The sequence below is a fragment of the Antennarius striatus genome, chromosome 18 (genome assembly GCF_040054535.1).
Source record: "Antennarius striatus isolate MH-2024 chromosome 18, ASM4005453v1, whole genome shotgun sequence".
NCBI lineage: Eukaryota > Metazoa > Chordata > Actinopteri > Lophiiformes > Antennariidae > Antennarius > Antennarius striatus.
This window is the reverse complement of record NC_090793.1, coordinates 11,856,839-11,879,929: the sequence shown is the minus strand read 5'-3', so window position 1 is coordinate 11,879,929 and position 23,091 is coordinate 11,856,839. Positions and strand designations below refer to the sequence as shown.

The 23,091-nt window shown below is 39.2% G+C and overlaps 1 protein-coding gene across 1 annotated transcript; it reads left to right on the top strand.

The window, feature by feature from the left end:
* Window positions 1-10,892: 10,892 nt before the first annotated feature.
* On the top strand, window positions 10,893-22,406 carry wnt3a (wingless-type MMTV integration site family, member 3A). The gene is given in 5 exon segments (XM_068340479.1): window positions 10,893-11,254; window positions 11,256-11,332; window positions 15,808-16,049; window positions 21,566-21,831; window positions 21,927-22,406. Coding segments are annotated over 5 exon segments (1,110 nt in total). The 5' UTR covers window positions 10,893-11,209.
* Window positions 22,407-23,091: the final 685 nt, after the last annotated feature.

Genomic DNA, 23,091 nt, shown 5'->3' with positions numbered 1-23,091 from the left:
TACCGAGAGGAGCTGCACTGCGCTCCTCCCATCATGAGAGAGCGAGGGAGCGTGAGGGAGAGAGAGGGAAAGGGGCAGGAGAGAGTTCTAGGGCAATACATAGCTGGAGTGATTCATAAGTAACAGATTTCATGCAGAGAAGCCTTCTCAGTTGTCTTCATTTAAGACAACTGTGTGAGTTTCTGCTTTTGAGGCATGTTGTTGTCAGAGGGAGACTGCCAGTAGGGACCAGGGGTCTTCAGAAAATTGTAGGAAAAAGTTTGGGAAATCACAAAGAAAAAAGAAATTACATTATTATTATTATTATTATTATTATTATTATTATTATTATTATTATTATTATTATTATTATTATTATTATATCTTTGACATGTGCAGGCAGACGAACTATAAAGGTGATTATAAATGTATTAATAAAAGTTTTTACGGGTTATATATGCATTTTCTGATCTCACCCTGACCAGAAAGGGAGCATGACAGATTTCTATTTGGTAAGTTTGTGTACACCAATCATACATTTATATGCCTTCAGTCAGTGAGTTCACTTTGAGAAGAGAAAAATCTTTTGCACACAACATAATATATTGCTAATACTGAAAATTCACTGATATGACATAAATCATTATTTATAAAAGAAAAACATGGTTTAAATATATTTGCATCAAAAATATTATTTATGTGGTTGATTAATGTACTGATGTATTTTTACTCCACAACAACGTTTAATTACACTCCCATAAAGTTTTAATGAAGTTCTTATAAACATAAATTATTTCATGCAGTGCTTTTTATTACTATTGTACAAAAGTCCTGCTGGAGACTGATGTGCTTTTATCTTACTGACAACTTGAGTTACTTTGCACCCACACAGGAAATGTGTGCTTTCTAAAATATGGAACATTATGTTATCCATTAAACAGTCCATCTGCATTAACAGTTAAAATTAGAGCTGAACCAGCTGCAACAGTAAAACGTGCTCATTCACAGGGACCAGTTTGCTGCATAACAAGTGCTTTAACTTTTCATAATCATTGCACATTTTTACATACACCACTACTGCGGCATTTTATGGAAGGGTTTATTCACATTCTCATAAATGTTATCTTGAACTTTGCTTTATAAATATCTGTATCAAATATCACATCTGTGTTGATTTTATCAGTCAAACAGACACCACACAGTGGGGAAAAGGTTCCATTTTGTAGGATTTTGGTTAAAAATTGTCTGCTTAAGTTAAATATCAGTCTGTTCATGCCATTTGCTAGACAAAGCTGTCAGTTCTGCTAAATCACAGCACCGAGGTGAGTTCAGCAGCGCACTGTAGTCGGTTTCACAGGAGCTGACGAAAACTTTTATCACTTTACAAAATAATCTATCAAGTGCTGTAAATCAATCAGTAAACAAACAGTCAATCTGACAAGTGATCCGGATCCTCTGGCAGGCCTCTTGAAAAATATTTACTCTTTTGTGCACTTGGTTGTGTAATGTTTTGTTCTTGTCCGCTCTTGAACATACAAACTATAGTGGAAAGTTACATGTGTGTTATAATGCATATATTAACATACAATGCAGCAATATTATTTCATTCAGTAGATAATAGATAAAACACGAAGTGATATAATTTGTTGTATGCATAATCTGATTTTTAAGAGGATAGTAATCTTTTTTAGTGACATGGGAGAAAATTTCTACGTTCATTCTAAAGTATAGCAGTAATACTGGGGACTGTTCGAGATCTGTTGATTACATTGACCTCTTCATCTGTAAATAATATTTGAAAACTCCTTGCCAACTGAGAATGTCTTCAGCAAGTGACAACCCTTTTCAACCCCTGTGTAAACACCCTTCAGTGGCTCAGCTGTCACCTGACAGCTTTTGTATTCCACACACACCTTGATTTCTGGCATGTACAGAAGGAGAGGTATCTGAACTTGGGAATGATCCAGTTTTTTTTTATTTGTTTTTTTTTTCTCTTTAATCCCAAATCCTGGGGAGCACTGCTGCTAGGATTTGGGATCAAGTCTATTCATTCCCATTGTCAAACAGCAACCAGCTTGCTAACCACAGATCAGTCACAGATGGGCCTCAAAAAGTCAAGTTTCTAAGTACTGTGTGTAAACAACAAAGAAAACTTCGTATTGTAATTATGGTAGCATGTTTTGCATGATATTGGATCTCAATCAGATCAGATCAGAGTTGTTCTGTGCTATTTGAACAAAAGTGAACATGACAGGATGATTTGCTGCTTTGTGGAGCACTGTTTAAAAGCAAAGTTTGACATACTGGGGAATATGGTTATTTGTTTTCTGGCAGACGGTATGAAAAGAAGATTGAAACCACATATCTGTCATATATCTGCTGTCAAGGCTACCTTGGATAGATAGATTGCTTAGTTTAGCTGGAAGAATGAAAACAGCTGGAAACAGGTAATCTGGCTTTTCATCACAGTGAGGCTATTTTACAACAGTAAAACAAACGAGAGGGTTTAAACAAACTAGATATAACATGTTAGCTAGTGGGCTAAGGCATTTAAGTAGCTGGTAGCTTGTTACCTCAGACAGAGCTAGAATACCTAATTCCAGCATTTACAAACTATTGAAACATTCTCTTCTTTTCTACACGTTAGCTACATGCATGTGTAACAGGATTGGTTAGAGTATTGCTGTGTTTAAACTCAAATTCAATGCAGTTTAAGGGATTCACAAAGGTAAGCGCATGAAAGCACAGGAATGCACTTTTTTTTTTTAGCATTATCTGCTTGTCAGTCATTCTTAAAGGGCAGTTATTAAAAAGCCTAAAGGCCTCTACTAAGGACCCTGCTTCTTGATAACACCTGGTTTTAAGGAGATCAGCCTGAGGGTTTGTCGCTACTTGACAAGAATGGACACTAATCCTGAGCAATGCCCACTGGTTCTACATGTCTCTTGAGTGGGATAATTGATTCCCACACTCTTCTTAAAGCACACTCGGCCCCTCTTCTCAGACCTGGCAACCAAGAAAATAGTGCTTGTTTCATTCTGGTGTCAAGGGAACATAGCAGTGAGGACAAAAGCACTTTTTTCAAGGCTCCTGTGAGAGTTTAACTCAGGGCTGCCATAAGTGTTGTAGGTGATTGCAGAAATTTGTTCGGTAATGGACACTAATTTCACTGCTGTCAGTGTTACTACTTAACTCATCTTTACTATAGTCCGTCTCTCTAATTATTATTCAGACACGTACCTTCAAATGAAAAAAATGCATTATATATGTTTGTATTGTACATCATTCTGAAAATAGCAAATTCACATATCTAGGCACATAACAGTGTAGAAAATCAACAATGTTCCAGCTCCAAGTGCAGCTAAAACACAGAGTTCAGATTAGAGTGTTAGGCTGGTGTATTACATTTCTTTGCAATTATAATGAGGTTCCTTTGGGCTTTGAGGTTAGTCTATGGACTGGGTATTGAAATGAAATGGAATGTGCTATGGTATGTTGATGGAGTTTGGAGTATTTCCTTGAAAGCATTAATCTCCTAAACTGCATTGAAAACACTTCAAGTTATAGAATATATAGTAGCTAATATTGAGCGTGAGATATTGACTGCATGTCCATTTAAAAAAAACAATGATAAATTATTTAGAAAAAAATGACAATAACACACTAAAATACATGAATTTTTTCTCCTTCAAAGTTAATATAAATTATCCTATTGCACTCTACCTAGAAAGTAATAATTTAAGACCAAATATTACATTCATCCTTCCTGTCCTCAGAGTCATATGTATTAGCCTTGGTCTGACCTTGTCTTGATATCACATCCCTGGAGAGGAATGTAAATCGTATCCGTCCAATCCCAACCCAGTTACCACCAAACTCCTCTTTCTCACCACCCCTACTCCGTTGCAGGGCCACATGATCTTTTCCATGTTCCAGACATAATTTGTGGCTTAGGTTTGGAGGCTGACGGTGCGTCTGCGCCACTCTGCTGTCTCAGGCGCCGGGTGCAACATGTGCAGCAGTTCTCATGATTCAAGAGAAGTCCACTCTCAGAGGCTGGAGGTGTAGCTGTTATTTTTAAAACCTTGGTAGAATGATGTCTGTCACTTTTGTTGTTTTAATTGCTTCACAGTTGGTAGGCAGATCAAATGTTGCAAATTAATGCATTTTAAAAGAGGTTAAAGGGGAGCAAGCAGCAACCATACATTTGCCACTTTAAAATTAAAAATGATCAAATTTAAAAAATATACCAGAAATGAGTCATTAATGCTCAGTAATGCTCACTACCTTTACTTTGTGCAGTTCAAAGTTGGACCATCATACTCTCACAAAACACCCAAATTTAATCCCAGTGCTTCATTTGTGGCGTGTAACCTAAGGATCATGCACATTTTCTAGTGAAGTGTTATGACACCCTTGAGCCAAATTGTATGCGAGCATGTGGCAGCTTGTCCTTTCTTGAAAGTGTTTAAGTAGGCACAACTAAACTGCTGGTGTTGTTTAACTAAGGGAGGAATATCTATGATGTAAAAAGATGCAGTTAGGTGCAAACAAAACCCACAAAAGACTCCAGCATGATTTGACATTAATGAAATCATCACAAAAAAAAACCTTTTCTAGTTTGTCACCATTGGTAAACCATTTTTCAAATTAAACATTAATTATATTTCCTGTCTTACAAACAATGACAATTATATCTGACATTAATATCTACCACGTCATTTGTTACTAAAGCTGTATTATACAACCCTCCTGGTATCCGAGCAACCCTTGAAACACTGCTCAAATGCTGTTTATAGAATTATAATTTTGTTATTTACCCTTGAACAAACAGAGCCATTCACCCAGGTTCACTTCATCTCACTGGAGAAAGCATCTACAATGACACAGTCTCAACAGTAAAAGTAGTGACATGTGTGGATTTCAAGCCAGGAAAGTACAGGTTGCTGTGCAAAGACAGACGATGTTGTATATGTGTAGTGAATGGGTCGTGGTCTTGACCAGCAGGTAGTGTTGATGGAAGGATCTGCTTTGCTTAGCGTTAATTTAACAAGACAGAGTCCAGCTGAGCAGCTGCAGTCAGCGCGGCCTCCCCTCAACTGACTGTGATTCAGACTGACCCACAGAAAAGTGTCATTATGGGGAAATAAGAGCAGAGAAGAAGAAAATAGAAGAGCTGCATTCTGTCTTCTTGTTTTCTGGCCTCTGGACTTTTGGTCCATTAGCTTAATGTGTGACCTCACACTAACACAACAATCTGCCACCACTTTAAACTCAAGATGAGACATAACAGGCTGCTGAATAACAGCCACCTTCCGACAGAACCGTATGGGATGGGTGCAATGTGGATTGGGTGGCAGTCAGCAGTGTGGGCTCAGCGACCCAAACCCTGGAAAAAGAGACTGGCTCTGGGGACATGAAATGTGACCTCACTGGGGGAAAAGGAGCCGTAGCTTGTGTGATAAGTTGAGAGGTATGGACTAGATATAGTCTGGCTCACCTCCACCCACAGCTTGGGCTCTGGAACCCAAGCCCTTGAGAGGGGCTAGACTCTCCACTTTTCTGGTGTTGCCTAGGGTAAGAGGTGATGAGCTGGTTTGGGCTGACTTATAGCCCCACAGCTCATCCATGACATGTTGGAGTTTACGCCGATGAATGAGAGGGTCACCTCCCTGGGCCTTCAGTTCGTAGACAGGTCCCTCATTGCAATTTTGGCCTACTGTCCAAATGGCAGTTTAGAATACCTGACCTTCTGGGAGTCCCTGGTCCCTGGGAGGGGTACTGAGTAGTGCTCTGACTGGGAACTCCATTGTTCCTCTTGGGTACATCAACGCTCATGTGGGCAATGACAGTGATACCTTGAAATTTGTGCGTGGGATGAACGGCCTCCCTGAGTGGTGCTCTGTTCTTGAACTTCATAACAAACACCTTGTTTGAGCACAGGGATGCCCATGAGTGAACATGACTTTTTTTGTTGTATCCTCAGCTCTCCGACCCTGTGTCTTAGACACTCTGGTGAGCAGAGGGGCAGAGCTGTCAACTGATCACTAACTGGTGGTGAGCTGGATCTGCTGGCAGGACAAGAGCCCCGACAGACTCAGCAGGCCCAAACGTGTTTCTGTTTGAGTCTGTTTGGAACGTCTGGAAGAACCCTCTGAAAGAGAGACCTTCAACTGCCACTTCCAGGAGAACGTCTACTAGATCCCGCAGGAGACTGGAGGCATTGTGTCAGAGTGGACCATGATCTCCATCTCCATTGTCAAAGCAGCTGCTTGGAGTTGTGGTCTCAAGGTCTCTGGTGCCTGTCGCAGTGTTAACCCCTGAACCTGGTGATGGACGCCGGAAGTAAGGGATGCTGTCAAGGTGAAGGAGTCTTATCAAGCCTTGTTGAATCATTGAACTTTGTAATCAGTTGACAGGTACAGGCAGGCCAGGCATACCGCAGACCGAACGGTCATGGAGACCAAAATCCAGGTCTGGGAGAAGAGGCTATGGAGAAGGACTCTCGGTTGGCCTCAAAGAGTTTTTGGCAACACACTTAAAACTGGCCCTTTCTCTTCTTTATGATGTAGTTCTACTATCTTACACCCTTTGCTAAGTATTGACAATGTCTTAACACCATGCATATTTTTATTGCCATATTACTACTACTCAAATGGACATGCCTAGAATTTTCCAAAAATTACATCTCGCAACACAGTAGAATAAGAAAACAAATAAATATATGAATTTTCTCATAATATTCCAGTCACACACTGACAGGTAGAAAATTATCAAAAGTTAAAATTAACACAAAAAACATTTCCCATGTTTAGATTTCTTGTGCTTACACAGTCTTATTAATTGCGTAAATATTAGAACCATGTTTAATTTTAATCATCACATGATTTCTATTGATAAGTCTTTGTCTGTTTGCTTCTCTGATTACTGCACCTCCTTATCTCTATCAGTAGAATACATCCAGACTTTAACTAGGGCTGAAAAGCTGATCAAATGACCTCAGACACTACAAGCACAGCTTACAGATTTGGAAGTTGTCTCTTGAAGTTTCCTTATCAGAATCCTTTTTTTACACCCTATATTACCAACACGTGAGAAGTCAAGATAGGGACATCAATGCTGGTAATGCCCATCCTACGGAAATGAACAATGGAAAGTGGCAAGTTGTTCCCAGGTGTAACTCTGTGAACGCAGCAGATACTGATCATTTTATCTCCCTTTCTCTGATTTACTGAACATTTGTGTTTGTTTTGATCATTATATGCAGAAACGAGTATTTTAAAAGAAAATCAGATAGAAGTGGATAGTAAATTCTGAAAAATATAAATTTCCCACACTTACTACTTTCTTCTATAAAGTTTTCTTTAGCGAAAGATCAACTGATTTCATTCCAGATAATACACCACCGATTGTCTCTATTGTGATTTTGGGATCCACAAAGTCTTCTACTCCTAACCTGCTGAATATTAAAATTATTTTACTCTTGTTGCATTTGGAATAATGTTGGAATAATGATCACAGACACAGCTTTCATTGGAACAAATAGAAAAATAAACCCGGAATGATTTGAAGTGAACTAGGCATTTGAAATTCTAGTTGTTTTCTTATTTAATTTGTTTTTTAATTTACATTTGTAGAACTCCATGTGTTTGAATTTTATTATATTTTATCTCAGTTTTTAAATTTTACTGTCTTATGACCTATTTAATTCTGAACGACTCTTTTGCTTTGCCATTTTTTATCTTCATACAGTCGTGCACAATTTGATTTCCAGAGACAATAGATATTGTAATTTCACAACAATGCTGACATCTAGTGGTGCTGTCACATTTATACACAGTAAATTCAAATCATAAAATAGTCAAAGCACTTGTACTAAAAGCAATAGCTAATGTGTTCGGTACAGGATTTTCTTATGATTTATCACTTTCCTCAAGGGAATTTGTTCTCTACAAGTGGCCCATCCCTGAGGAGCAGTAAGCAACTCCTAAAGTTGCCATGGAAGGGAGTTGGGGTCAAATATCTTGCAGACTGGGTTTTCAGCTACTGACCTATTGATAGGGGACGCTCAATTGTACAACCTGTCACAAGCCCACCAAACTCAGAGTGCTGGTTTCAGACCCCACAGTGAGATCCATCACATAGTGGGAACAAACCCTTTTTAAGTAGTCAGTCAGTCAGTCATCTTCAGATTAACACCACTATATCCGCCGCAGCGGGTCACGGGGAGTCTCTCGGCGGCCTAGGGCACGAGGCGGGGGACACTCCGGGCACGACGCCAGTGCACCACGGAGCCATACACAAACATACAACCATGCACACACACACTCATTCATACGGGCAATTTGGACTGGCCAATCAACCTGAAGCGCATGCTTTTGGAGGTGGGAGGAAGCCGGAGAACCCAGAGAGAACCCACGAAGACACGGGGAGAGCGTGCGAACTCCGCACAGAGCGGGACTCGAACCCGGGTCCGCCGTGTTGTGAGGCAGCAGCGCTAACCACTGCGTCACCGTGCCGCCTTGTCTATAAATTATTAAATATATTTTGATAGTATTTCTTTTGAAATGAAGTAATACTAATCAAAAGCAATTCTAGCTAGCATGTTCTGACCTTACACTGTGTTCTTCACCTATTTTGTCCCACCTATTATATTGATATGCACTGGATCATTCTGGTGTTGTTGAACAGGGCTGTGTTTAAGACCAACCGACCGACATACCTATCTATCAAATATATATTGCATACTGTAAAAATCAGTAGGCTACAATATTGTAATACATTCCTTAATGTTGGGATTTTCCATTTAAACCATGGAAATGACCACAGCAGCATCTGCTTACACAAGATAGCACAACATATAGTTCCTTGTCTACCACATAACGTTCTAAACACAAAAGGACACAGCACACACACCACACAGATAACTGATACATATTAGGCTGAGTCAGGCTGATGGTCAGCTCATCAAGGACAATCTAACCCAAACACTATACAGTGTAAATATCACGGCCATGGAACATTCAGGGCCCTTCTGCAGGGTTCCGTTGCTGCACCAGTTGAAGAGTGCAGCGCTGTGTCCTCACCAACATTGCAACTGTTGGACTTTTTTCAGTAAACTTTATTCATACCACAATTTACCTCGTCATTGAAGATGCAAAGAACCAAAGAGGGTTTCTGCTCAGAGAAAAACCGGAGCGTGAACCGACGGTGGGAGGCCCTAGCCCACCGCTCAGAAAGCCGCTGCCCGTCACTCTGTCTCCCGATGTGTGTAGTTTGATGTTGTGTACTAACTGCATGCTTACAGGCCCCCTTGTGTGCTGTGTTTCAGGGGCCTGTATACACTGACTGTTAAACTAACACAAAAATATATATACCTAAGTGACTATATAATTTCCCCCTTGCGGGGATTAATTAAGTATACTTCTTCTTCTGGTTGCTTGCCACTATTAGAAGTAAAATAAATAAATAAATTTAAAAAAACAGCGATGGTTCGCCTGTAGATGGCGCTCTTCAGTCTGATCTACCATTTCTGACTGAGGCAAGTTTGCCGTGGCCGCAGTACACAAAACTTCGCACTAGATGGCGATATCATGTCGCGTCTCGTGTGCCGTGAGGCTGTCGCGTTGGTCAAGTCATTCAAGTTTAGGATGACATAAACTGGAAATCACCAACATGATTTCCAGTTTATGGGACATTATCGTTAACGACAGTCACTGAAAAACATCAGTGACTGGTGATGCAGCACTTCAAACACAGCAGGATTGCTGTAGAAGCACAAGCATCAAAGGTTACGTTGCATTAGTTCAATTCTCTTATTTGGCAACACGAAATAATGCAGTTCCTAAAATAGCCCAACACTGAGCTAAGTGCGTCATTATTAAAATGTTTAGCGCAGAGATTGACAACAGGAGTATGGCAGCTTCATTAATGTTAATAAGTTAAGAAGTTTGTTTTTGTTTTTTTGCTGGTATTTGCCAAACAAATATACCGTGTTTTATCGTCTATTCAGAGATCTCTAATTACAAACGTAAGCAAATGTTTCATATAACATTTTACTATTTTATCAATTATTTCATTATACTACGAATAATAACAATAGTAATAATAATATATAATATTATTATTATTATTATTATTATTATTATTATTATTATTATTATTATTATTATTATTATTATTATCATAGGCAGAGAAATTTACCTATCAACAACCACTTGATAGTTTGCCATTTAAACTCAGTGATGCAGTCATTTTAATCGAATACTTTCACTGGAATAAACAGTCTGACAGCTCATCAAAAAGGTGGGCTCTTGAAACAGACCACCTTTTTTTTGGTACATCCAAGTCACAGCTGCCATTTGAAGAGAAAATCATTTTTTTTAATCATAACTAGAATATTAAAAAAAAAAAAAAAACAAAACTTGCTTCTCAGGGATACGTCTTATGAATGCCAAATAGAAATAAGCAATTTTGAAGCGTTTACGACAGGACTGCTTGAGTTTTTAATTCAACATGCTAAATTATAAAGATGTGCAATAAAATAGTGAAAATATGAGTGAATTCTCTGGAAACAGCAATTTATTCTCGTTGTGGATTCGTCCGAAAGGAAAAGACCTCTAGCTTGGCATTTGTGGAAAGAAAAAAAAAAAAAAAAAAAGGCCACAAAGAGGAGTGGATGGCTTAGTAATGGTCTCAAGCAATTCACACATATTTATTTCTGCATTTTAGAAGCTTCAAGCCAGGGAGTGAAATCCGGACAGGTTGTTATAGCTACGCAATCCACAGGGGTTCCGATGTCTATTTAAAACCCTCAGACCCTCCCTCTCTCCTTTAAACAACATTATATATCACACACACACTGCATGCTAATGCGATCCAATTCTCAACGAGCACTAAAAACACATCTTTAAAATTAGCTCATTCTGATGTCTGAGTTCAAACTGCCTGACTAGGCAGCAGAAGACAGCACATCATCTGAATTCCCCCTTCGGCAATACCTAGTGATTGGGTCCTAAAACAACAAGCAGCTTTTTTACTTTAATATTTTTCTCTCGAGTTTCTGCCACGGGTAGTCTCGAAAGGGATAGGGTTTCAATCTGTTCTCTGGAGGATAGAAATAAAACTCATTCAACGTATATTCGGGTTTTTGGTTGTTGTTTTTTTTTTTGTTTTTTTGTTTTTTTGTTTTTTTTTGTTTTTTTTCTCGTGGTAACATTTCTGTGCGCGTATGAGCGCGCATGCAGGCTTTCTACCGGAGAAGTTTTACGAAACTTTTAAGGATGATATACCTTGGATGTTTCCTGCTGCTCTCTGGGCTTACGTACGTCATGGCTGGTTATCCCATATGGTGGTAAGTTATATTTTCGTCACATCATCATCATCATCGAATAGAAACATAGTTTTTTAAAAAAATATATATTTACAAGTGTCGGGTGGAGAGGAAGCAGCGCGACATTTGGATGCACTGATGGAAAAAAAGTTGGTTTTTTTGTGAGTTTTCATACGAGTTCAGATGCGCAGGGTGGTCTGGTAACAGGTTTGGTAACAGGTTTGGTCATTTTAAGAGGCAGAAGCACGTCAGTAAATCATATTTTTATTCTAAAACAAAAGCAAGTATTTTTAAAGGTTGAATTTAAAGTTACAGCTAAAACCTTTATTTTTTTTATTTTTTTTTTTTGTCATGCAGTTAATTATAAGGATCTTGGTATTTGCGGCATGAACGTTTCACCAAGAGAAATTTTCTGTTGAGATGCAGCAGGTGCAGAGATTGTGTTCAATGTAGTGCATGCGTGCGTGCGTGTGTGTGTGAGTGTGTGTGTGTGTGTGTGTACCGGACAGTCAAAGTGACATCTAATAATGTGTTTCTGTTATTTAGGACTGTAACCAGTGCAAAATTTAAAATGAAAGTTGTGTTGATTTTTAAAAAAAAAATATTATTACTGTTAACCTTGGGACACTTTTAACACAAATGAAAAACAAATAACCAAATTCACCTCATACTGATGTGCAGTTGCATGATTTGTAGTAACAGATACAGTATTGTGAATATGAATAGCTCAATCCACTGCTGGTTTCTTTTACATTCCCTATAATTTTTTAAGAATTGACAATAATCATTTTACATTACTATTTATGAGTAATATTTATTTTTCTACTGCACCAATATTAATATGCATTTTTTTTAAAAGACATATTAAGTCTCCTCATCCAGGAGAATGTTCAATTCTTATCCTTGACACCACACTCTCACAATCAAAAATGTCTTTTTAGAATTAACGAAAGAAATGATGTGTGGTTCTATAACAAATCCTTAATTATTATTTCTTAGATATTAGTTGGACCCCTAATCTACTGCCCTTAATGGGTACCCTGGTGATAATACTGATGAGAAACTAATTACATGCACAGCTGGAAGGAAATCCTGTTATAACTGTGGGCCCTTTGCATCAAGAGGTAGAAAAAATTGATCCAAATCAGTTTATTCCCAGCTCCAAATGCAGGGAGGTTTCCATTCTGTCATTACCAAAACGCAACTAATTTCTTGTTTCTTGGTGTGGGAGGATGGCTCAAGCCTCGCGGAGCAATATTGCTTTTCATGTCTACCATGACTGTAGATGCAGCACTGCTACCTAGAGTTGAAAACTTTTTCAGTGTTAAATGGTGCAGTCACTTATGCTCACTTTTGACTGACTCTTTCTACAAAGTGTCTCCCTTCTTAGAGCAACCTCTCTTTTGAGAAGCAACATGCCATATTTTGCTAGCAAGCTCTGATTTAAGCGACCTGCCTGGCTCAAACCTCTATGTCACAGTAGTCTCGCTCTGGATAGGGATATGCACCGAGACAGGTTCATCTCTGCCTGTTCTCGACCTGCCATGACATAGCCTGGCTGCACCCGTCACCCCGCCACCCCCTTCCCTAGTCCACCCCACCTTAGAAGATAAATACCTGGAGGTGAAAGCTTGCCGCACATTCCTTTTCCCAAACATACTCTCTTGATGTCAAAGTCGACTCCAAGGCCCCAGGGCCCACAAGTAAAGTGGTAATTCTAAAGTACCCTGCTTGGGCTTGCTGAAATATGCATTAAACCTGTGTTGGCTACACTTAGACATGAGGGGGAATTGAGACAAAAATTAATGTGATATGTGTTTTGCTTAAGCATTTATTTGTAACCAGTTGTCACTTCAGTGTTTATTTCACAATATAAATCTTAGCATCATCAATCATCTCTGCGTGTGTGTGTGTGTGTGTGTGTGTGTGTGTGTGTGTGTGTGTGTGTGTGTGTGTGTGTGTGTGTGTGTGTGTGTGTGTGTGTGTGTGTGTGTGTGTGTGTGTGTGTGTGTGTGTGTGTTATACTGCAATTATTAGTTTCCTTGGTTAAGGGATTTCTAAAAAAAAAAGAAAAAATTAATAAACAAGGTGACAAGGTGTCTGAAATTTATGCCTAAATAATTGTAAGAGCAGGTATTCAGAAAGCACAGATTTAATGCGATAGCTCATTTTAAAAAAAAAATCATAATTCATCTCTGGTTTAACGTACCCTGCCTCCTCTCTTAGGCCATTTGCTAACACAGGAATGGATTGGCAGGGATTACTCATCCCCGCAGAGACAGACACAGAGGCGCGTATGAGTGGAACGACTACTACATTGACTCACATTGATTTGCATGACATGGTTCAGGAAGATGCACTGGATGAATTGCATGTTAAAAAAAGACCCTCAAGCTTGCAGCCTTGATCTCAAAGAGTTTTTCAATAATTATCCTTGCTTCGTCTCATTTGATCCTTCATTCTGTAACAATTATAACAATGAAGTTCACAAAAAATTGCAAGGGAAACTTCACTTCCTCTTTTGGGGAAAAGGAAGTGCAATTTCAAAAATGACAGGTGACCACTAGTTCTGAAAGTTGTGATCCTGTACAACCTGAATGATGAATTGTTGCATAAGAACTTCTGGATGTTTGACTTGTGATTGTCATGCATGAGAGAGACAAAGCTAAAATATGCATCATTCTGGGACGTGAGCACAGGTTTCTGCAAGGAATGACATGCTTCAGGGTGTGAGGACTGACAAGGGCCAAAGAGAGGTCAGTTTTTAATGGGACGGCCTTTGTTTTGTGATACACATTGCACAAAGAAATTCAGATATCTACTATTTACTCAGAAGTAATTTTCAACTTATCATTGGAAACTTACTGTATGTCTTATTTACAATGTCCTATAAGGTAGGACATTGATTTAAAATCAGTATGTCACATGGCATTTAAATAAGTAATATCATCTGGTAGGTTCCATATACCTGGCAGACAATGTCTAGGTTGTGTGCAAAAAACCAAGATATTCAAGGTCATCATGTTTTGCTGTTATCACAAATGGTCAATCAGTGGTTGTTCTGCTGAGCGGATATTTTCTGTTGCTGTGTGCTTTTAAAGAAAGCAGCCTGAGGCCAGTGTCAGGAGTTTTGGTAATCTTGTCGTGATCAGCAATTTGTCCTTGAACAATGGTTAACAGGTCAAAAGATAGTCATCTCACCGAGAGACAAATGACTGCATACCTGCTCTCTCTCAAATTTCTTCAAAAGCTACAGTGACTGTGATCAAGCCCGTATCATTCAGGGGAGGATCAGGAGATTACTACCAAGAGTACTTGGTTTTTAATGGACAGTTGAGGTTAAAATGAGTCCTTGTCTCCACTGCCAACAAGATACTATGTAGTTAGTTTTCAGGGCATTTTCCAAGGATAACAGGAACTCTGCTACTGTATTAAATTTTCAAGTAGTCAAAATATTAATCTTCACGACACTTCAAACTTGAACAGCTCAGATCAGCATGTCATCCATTACTGTCAAGCAAGCAGTAAGAATTGTACTTCACCATGTTCAACTTTCAAAATAAAGCTTGATGACAAATGGTTAGTGTATCTTATATATTGTGATTCTTGCCTGATTAAATTAAGAAATTGAATCACACAACTCCTGGGTAAGTCATGTGCTTGACCCTACAACTTTTCCCGGCCATCATCCAAATTAGACTTTTCTCCCTCTTTGTACCACTACTGTACTCTAGAGTCAGCTCCAGAAATGATGCTACAAAGGTAACTTCTGTGTCATGTTCAAAAACACACCTCCATTAGGAGTAACAACTCATGCTTACCACACAATGATAAAATACATGTGCAATTTAAATGACTACTAGTGTCAAAACAGTGATAATAATGAACATGGTAAATAGAGGTAAAGAGAGAGATAACGCAATAAAGAGAGTGAGACAGAGTGATTAAATCTGTATACCAAGTTTGCACTTGTTGTGTCCCAGAATACCTTCCTCAAAGGAAAACGGGGAATTTGGATCTCTGTTACACTTAATAAACTCTCTGAAGTTTCATTGTAGGCTTTGCACTCTTATTAACCTAAGCTAAAGGCCTGTTAAGCATGTGGATGCTTAATAACAAGGTGTGGTTTTCAGAGTTGTCATCTACGTTCTATTAAGATCTCTAGATGCATTGTGGACTTTCATCTTAGAAAGAAACACAGTCTGATTCTGTGTTGGCAAAGCTGCAATTTAAATATACACAAAGGCCAGGTGTCTGGAGAGAGGGTGCTTGAAGGGATAAAGGATGGACACCTAATGGTAGGATAGTAGACAGCAAATAACAACAGACAATCAAACCTACTCAGATGTAAAATGACAGTGCAAAGGGAGGGAAATTATTCCTTCAATTTACTGGTCCTAATCAAACACAGAAAAATAATTTATTTATATATATATATATATTTTTTTTAAATAATTAAAGCACACTAACAATGCTGACCTCTCCTCTTCTCAAAGGTCACTAGCAGTTGGCCACCAGTATTCATCACTGGGTACTCAGCCCATCCTTTGTGGCAGTATCCCAGGCCTGGTGCCGAAACAGCTACGTTTCTGCAGGAACTATGTAGAAATCATGCCCAGTGTGGCGGAGGGGGTGAAGATTGGCATCCAGGAGTGCCAGCACCAATTCAGAGGCCGACGCTGGAACTGCACCACAGTCAACGACAATTTGGCAATTTTTGGGCCAGTGTTAGATAAAGGTAACGTTACAGACGCACACATATTCATGTGAACTTGACCTGCAGTTGGTCTGCAGTAATGCACATGGTTGACTTGTGCTACTTTTCTTTCATGCAGAACCTGTAAATGTAACTCAAGTACAAGTCAATAATTTATTGGTTTCACATTTCCACAAGTGTTTTCCTGTCTTTTAATTCAGTGTCATCCCTGCAGTTTACTTTACCCACTTGTGATCCACAAATGGTTGTAGAAGAAGATGAGAAGTAGAATTGTTGAGAAGTAGAATTGAAAGAATAGCTGGAATATACGTGTAGGGTCAAGGCTAACATGGTCCCAGCGGTAGTAGGAGCACTTGGGGCAGTGACCCCCAAACTGGAAGAGTGGCTCCAGCAGATTCCTGGAACAACATCTGAAGCCTCAGTCCAGACGATCACACTCCTGGAAAGAGCTAAGATACTGCACAGAGCCCTCAGACTCCCAGGCCTCTCGTAGAGAACCTGAGCTTGAGGATGGCAAACAGATACCACCCTACAAGGGTGAGAGGGACGGCTACTGCCACCCCATCCACAGCCATTACCATGATCCTAACAAGCCCAAACTGCATTTCTGTGTTTGTGAACAATTCAGCCTTGTGAGTTCTTGGAAAGTCTTAGTTTTTCAAACCAACCACAAAAAGACTGAAAAAAGGAACCAATTTGAAACTTATGCTGATTAACTCTTCCGTTAACAATTCTATATTCCCTCTATTATATATTTGCATTAGAAAAGCTGCACTCCTCTTGTGCATCATTCATTATGTTCATTCAAATCCTTGTTTAAATAGACTTGAGAATGAACAAACTCTGAGCAGCCTCTTCATGAAATAAAGTACACGGTTAAGAACAGTGAGTTCAGTCTTGTTGGAGTTTTCTTTAGAAGGGAATTCCCTGGGATTGTTCTGTTGTACAATCCACAGTATTTTACCTAATACCTTACACAAGATTGTAGTTTGAGTTATATAAGTTTTCCAAATATCTTTCTCTTGGCTTGGACTAAAAGAAAAGAAGACAAAATCAAGAAAGGAAATCTTTAAAAATTCAGAGGTTACTGCACTTAGTAGATGTAACATGATCATCTATTTTACAGTAGTACTTTGACATTTGTAAATTTAGTTGTTGAGTTTATGATGTGAACATTGATAAAACTTTCGCATTTTAGGTGACAGCTTTATCAATCTTCTCACTTAATATGGTAAAGAAGTAAAATAAGTGGATTTCTTGAGTCTAAGTATTTCCTTATTGCTTTCAGCACATCATTCCAGGACACTTTATTTTTGTGGGTTCAGCGTTTCTTGCTAATTCCAAACTGAGCGACAGGTTTAAGGACTGAAAATGAGTGGAAATTATAGTGGTTGAGGGTTAAGGACGTAAACCTGTTGCCCAGTTTATAAAAGATAGATGTAAATTCAGAGGGTTGGAGTTTAGTCAGCTCAATTGCTTTTAATAAACCTCTGCGCCAGTTGATGCTAGGGGCGTGAGCTCAAGTAGGTGGCTAACGATAGGGGTTCTCAGTCCAATCTCCATTGTAGTGCAAAGTGCAACCACATCACTACCATTCCCTGCCTTCTGAGGTGTAAATTGCAGGGGTACTGAGTGGCCAGAGATGGCAGCTACCGGGCTTTAGTGAATCATTTTGATTGGATTAAGGTCACAGAGGCCCTTACTAATGTGAGAGGTCAAAGTGGCTGGATTAACTGCCTTTGTCAGAGACCAAGGAGAGTGACTCGGGCTCACAAGCCTTTGATAGTAGTGAGTAGGGGAGGGCTTCCATTTCATTGGATTTGATTGATGCTGGTGTTTGTCTGTGCAACAGGACCATTGTTGAGACTGGTGTCTGTTTGTCTTTCATTCAGACTGTTGTGTGTCTGTTTCCTCCTGCCTTTTGGGTGCCTAAAGCTGAACAGAAAGGTAGTTTTCAGAAGCTTAGATCTTATCAGGTAGCCCATCACTTCCAATGTTTTCATCACCTTCAAAGAAGTCAGTAAAGGTTTGATCTGTAGGTACAGCTCCAAAAATGGAGGATAAAATTAAAAATAAATAAATATATATATATATGTATATATATATATATATATATATATATATATATGTATATGTATATATATATATATATATATATATATATATATATATATATATATATACAGTATATAGTCTCCTTTTGTGAAAAATTCTTCAGTCACCTGCACAACTTCTTTACTTATTCATCTCTTATGCTCAGTGATCACACATTGACTGACTGTATTAAAAAACATTTTCATTCTAAATTCATGTCATCTGTGATTCTAGCCATTCATGCAGAAAAAAATGAGTTTTTAAAAGTTGCTTAAATGGACACTTTATTCCTCTTTGTGTATATTTTTTCTCCCCTACATGCAGCAAGGTCTTAACCCCTCCCTGCTTCTGTCTCACTCCACACCCCAAATCACAAGCCCTACCTCTAGGCTATGTCTACGTCAGCACTCATTAATTTACATTAACTAAAGTGTCAAAACATGCACTGCTGGAATTTGCCTGTGATGAAAGGTGGGGGGACGCTTCACAGGTGTTCTTAAATCCGCAGAGACAGTGCCAGAGCGGTGTTACCTACTCATATATAATCTGGTTCTGTTTTATGAGTCATGTTGTTAGAATTAGTAAGAGTAACATTGCTGTGCAGAGTGGACAGTCACACTTTCACAGGCGTTCCCACCAACACAGGTATAGACATGCATTATCACTGTTCTACTTGAAACCATTAAACCATTCAAATAAGGCCAATTGGAAATTCCTGTTGCGTAATATGTGAATCACATTTGTGGGACAGCAAAGATTTGCAGCATGGCAGCACTGATTAATCTACCTTCATTGCCTCTCGGTAACCCCTCCTTTATACCAGGAAATTAACCAAATGATTAAACCAGAATCATTATGTCCCATCTAAAGTAACAGGAAAATGGTCAAGGGATGTGGGTTTTGACCTATGACCTGAGGATGAGAAAGTGTAACTATTTAGGATGAGCTAAGAGGTCTCTTCTTTTCATGAGATGTATGTCTCTTCATGCTGGGGGAGGGAAACTGGCGCACCAGTATATCATTAACTCTGGGCAAGAAAGAAAGAAGGGGTGTGGTAAATGGAGTTGATGGGGGGACCTTAGCCCCACACCCTGCTGGGCACTGCTCAGAGCACAATATCTTCGCAACCATGAGATTAAGCAGGAGAAAAAGTGCTTTTCCCCATTCACACGCCCTTTAGATTGTTTTATTAAACCATTTGAATAGGGATTTCCCCGTCTGCAGACAAACGGGGTCCAGCCAATGCATAGTTCTCTGTTGCTATGACTTAACTTGCTCCCCACTAATCACTGGCCTGGGCAAATTTCATATAAAATATATGGGGCTATTGTGGGACTAACACAGCGTGGCAGTGGCTGCACAATAGGGGATTCAACCCCCAGCAGGTTGTCGGGACCACTTGACTTGCCGGGATCTGGCCAAGTTTGGTTGGAGAAGCATTGTCAAAGTGAATTGACAACGAAATACCATAAAGGATCATAAAATCAGGGAAAGCAGACTAATTAATGTAAAATCAGGTGTTTCTGGGTGAAGTAAATGCTTATACAGGTGTATTCAGCCATGTATTACCTGGCACTATCTCTGCTATTTTGATTAGCATTTACTTTATTCTTGCATATCATACTCATTGTATATGACTTTGTCATGTACAGTCATATAAGCCTTATGATTATTATCCTTTTACAAGATGTCTGCAGCCTGAGATACCTATCTAAAATCTTTATCTAAGTTCTAAGCCCATATGTTCACACACAGTTTCTGGGACTTTTTTAATTTGCCTTGAATCTTGTCCTTTTTCCTCCAATATAATTCTGTTTTACTCCTTTCCGTGTAACCTGTTCCTCCACCTTAATTTTACAGCATTAGTTTGTCATAAGGTGACATTCATAAGGGACTTCCCCAAGGCACTGTTATATCATCACTTTTCAAAAATCAAAATAAACATTCTGTGATGTGTTAAATTACATGCTCATAATACTCTCATTTATTACGAACATACACATGAATAAACATATAGCTAAATCTTGCTTGAAATAGTTCATAAGAGTTGCGTATGCAGGGGGGATTGTTTATCCAACAGAAACGTTGTCACAGAATTCCTAATAAATGTTCCACAATTTGCATTTCTTTAATATATGACTAATACCTTGGATGTACGTGTTGTTTCACTAATAGCTCCAAAATTAAAAGTAGGAATTATTGTTTGTAGACACCTTCTTCATACTATTATCTATATGTTATAACCCTCTTTTTTTTTAATTTTAAACAAAACTATCACACTGTCATAATGGTATGATTTGTAGTTGATGCACTAAATGGGAATGGAGGTAGGAGAGAAGAGTTTCTGATCTATTGTGAACATTCATGCACAATAGTACAGCAGGTGGTGGAGGATGCCAGTAGACCTTTTTTTGTGCTAGTTTTTTCCTAATGCCCTTTAGTCCTCAAACTGGTTGAAACCTGCTGTAAGGGAGGAGCTCCTACTACACCTTTAGCTTTATAGTCTTTCATTTCTTTTTCTCTGTTGTTCTTGTTCTTTAGACAGAAGCATGTGTTGCCTTTTTATTAATTACAAACACTCAAATACACACAATCCAAAATGTCACAAATGATCTGCAACCCTTTGAGCATTACTCTCTTTTGTATGTGTCTCATTTACACCCGCTGTTGGCGCTTTATTTATCTTGTTCTCTCTGTTTCTTTTGTCATGACTGTGCAAGACCATACAAGTACATATATTCAAGGCAACATCCCTGTCATAATGAATTCAGTGCAGGAATGCTGAAGCAATGTCTCCCTCTATAATGTTTAAGTGTTCCAGTATAGTTTAGTTAGACACTATAGTCTCATCTCTATGTTGATGTTATCATCTGTCCCCACAGTGTGTGGCAGTTTCATTGCCCTCAGGGAGCTTAATTGTCTCTCTTAATTATAGACCTGTCAGGCCAGTTTCTTCCTCTCATCTTTATGGAAGGTCTTCATCCGTCTGACTCAACAGGTAGCTGTGATAAACAAAGGCATATAGACCTTGATTGTCTTAAACAGAGTGATGGTTTAAATAATAGATCTCTCACACTGGTGGTGAACAGTACTGATAAATACTTGAGTAAGTACTATAGTTGGAATAAAAAATGTTTGCTGTTGTAGTGAAATGAGACGAGAAATAGTATTTTTTTTCAATAGGTGATGACCTGCTCTCTCTCTCTCTCTCTCTGTCTCTCTCTCTCTCTCTCTCTCTCTCTCTCTCTCTCTCTCTCTCTCTCTCTCTCTCTCTGTCTCTCTCTCTCTCTCTCTCTCTCTCTCTCTCTCTCTCTCTCTCTCTCTCTCTCTCTCTCTCTCTCTCTCTCTCTCTCTCTATACAAACACACACACACAGTATATATACAAGTATTTTTCCGATGCTGCAATGCTTACAAATATCTAAACTTAACTCTCTCTTCCAGCGACTCGAGAGTCAGCATTTGTTCATGCTATCGCCTCAGCAGGAGTAGCATTTGCAGTGACTCGTGCCTGTGCTGAAGGTTCAGCAACCATCTGTGGGTGTGATACACGTCACAAAGGACCCCCTGGTGAGGGATGGAAGTGGGGTGGCTGCAGCGAGGATGTTGAGTTTGGAAGCATGGTGTCCCGGGAGTTTGCAGATGCAAGGGAAAATCGCCCTGATGCCCGATCTGCCATGAACCGCCATAACAACGAGGCAGGGAGAATGGTGCGTTTCTTCAAAGCTCTAATGATTGTGTTGCAACAGTTCTTATCCCTTGTTTATATTGTATTATTTTAACTCATTATTTTTTTAATCCTTAGTCCCTCAATGACAACATGTTCCTGAAATGTAAATGCCATGGCCTGTCAGGCAGCTGCGAGGTCAAGACATGCTGGTGGTCGCAGCCTGACTTTAGAGTTATTGGTGACTATATGAAGGATAAGTACGACAGCGCATCTGAGATGGTGGTGGAAAAGCACAAGGAGTCCCGTGGATGGGTGGAGACCCTAAGACCCAAATACAACTACTTCAAGCTTCCAACAGAGCGTGACCTCGTTTATTACGAGAGCTCACCCAATTTCTGCGATCCCAATCCTGAGACGGGTTCATTTGGTACCCGTGATCGCACCTGCAACCTGACATCCCATGGAATAGATGGGTGTGACCTGCTCTGCTGCGGCAGGGGTCACAACACTAGGACTGAGAAGAGAAAGGAGAAGTGCCACTGTATCTTCCACTGGTGCTGCTATGTCAGTTGTCAAGAGTGTGTGAGAGTCTACGATGTGCACACCTGCAAATAATGTTGTCTGGCTCTTATCTTTGTCACCAAAATTTTAAGACTTAACAGGTAGAGGAACAATATTAGCGAATTGTCAAAAAAGACTTGAGAAACTGAAGTGCAATCTGACCCTGTCCATGGACTTCAAAGGCGGACAGCCTTCTGTTGAGGACTATGTTGCTAAATCACCTGAAATGTTGCATACATGTTGGCATCACAAAGCATCATTGCTATGAACTTATCATGGCAATGATGAAAACAATGTTGATATCTCTAGCTATGGTGAGACTTTCCATGTACTGTTATAGGAAATGAAAAACATCAGCTAAATGATAAACACCATATTGGTGACATATTTTGTGTTTGTGTGTTTTGTGTAGTTACATTTTTTGAGAATAGCACAGCACTGCTAATTCCTTTGAGTCTATGGGCAAAACAATGAAATAGTCACATGTGTTCTTCTTTTGTTTTTACCACAAAAAGGCTGATGAGCAATGTAACAGACACTCAGGAGCATGCATTCTTCCCCCTCAATATAATGAGTGTGTATATGAATACCTGATAACTAAAATTATCATTGTATGAATGAAATTGTTATTATAGTGTTAAATATTACTGATGTCTGGGTAAGAATGCACTTGCACCTGAGTGAATGTAGTAGTTATGCTGCGATGAGTTTACATCCTATCAAATTTCTAAGCTAATGA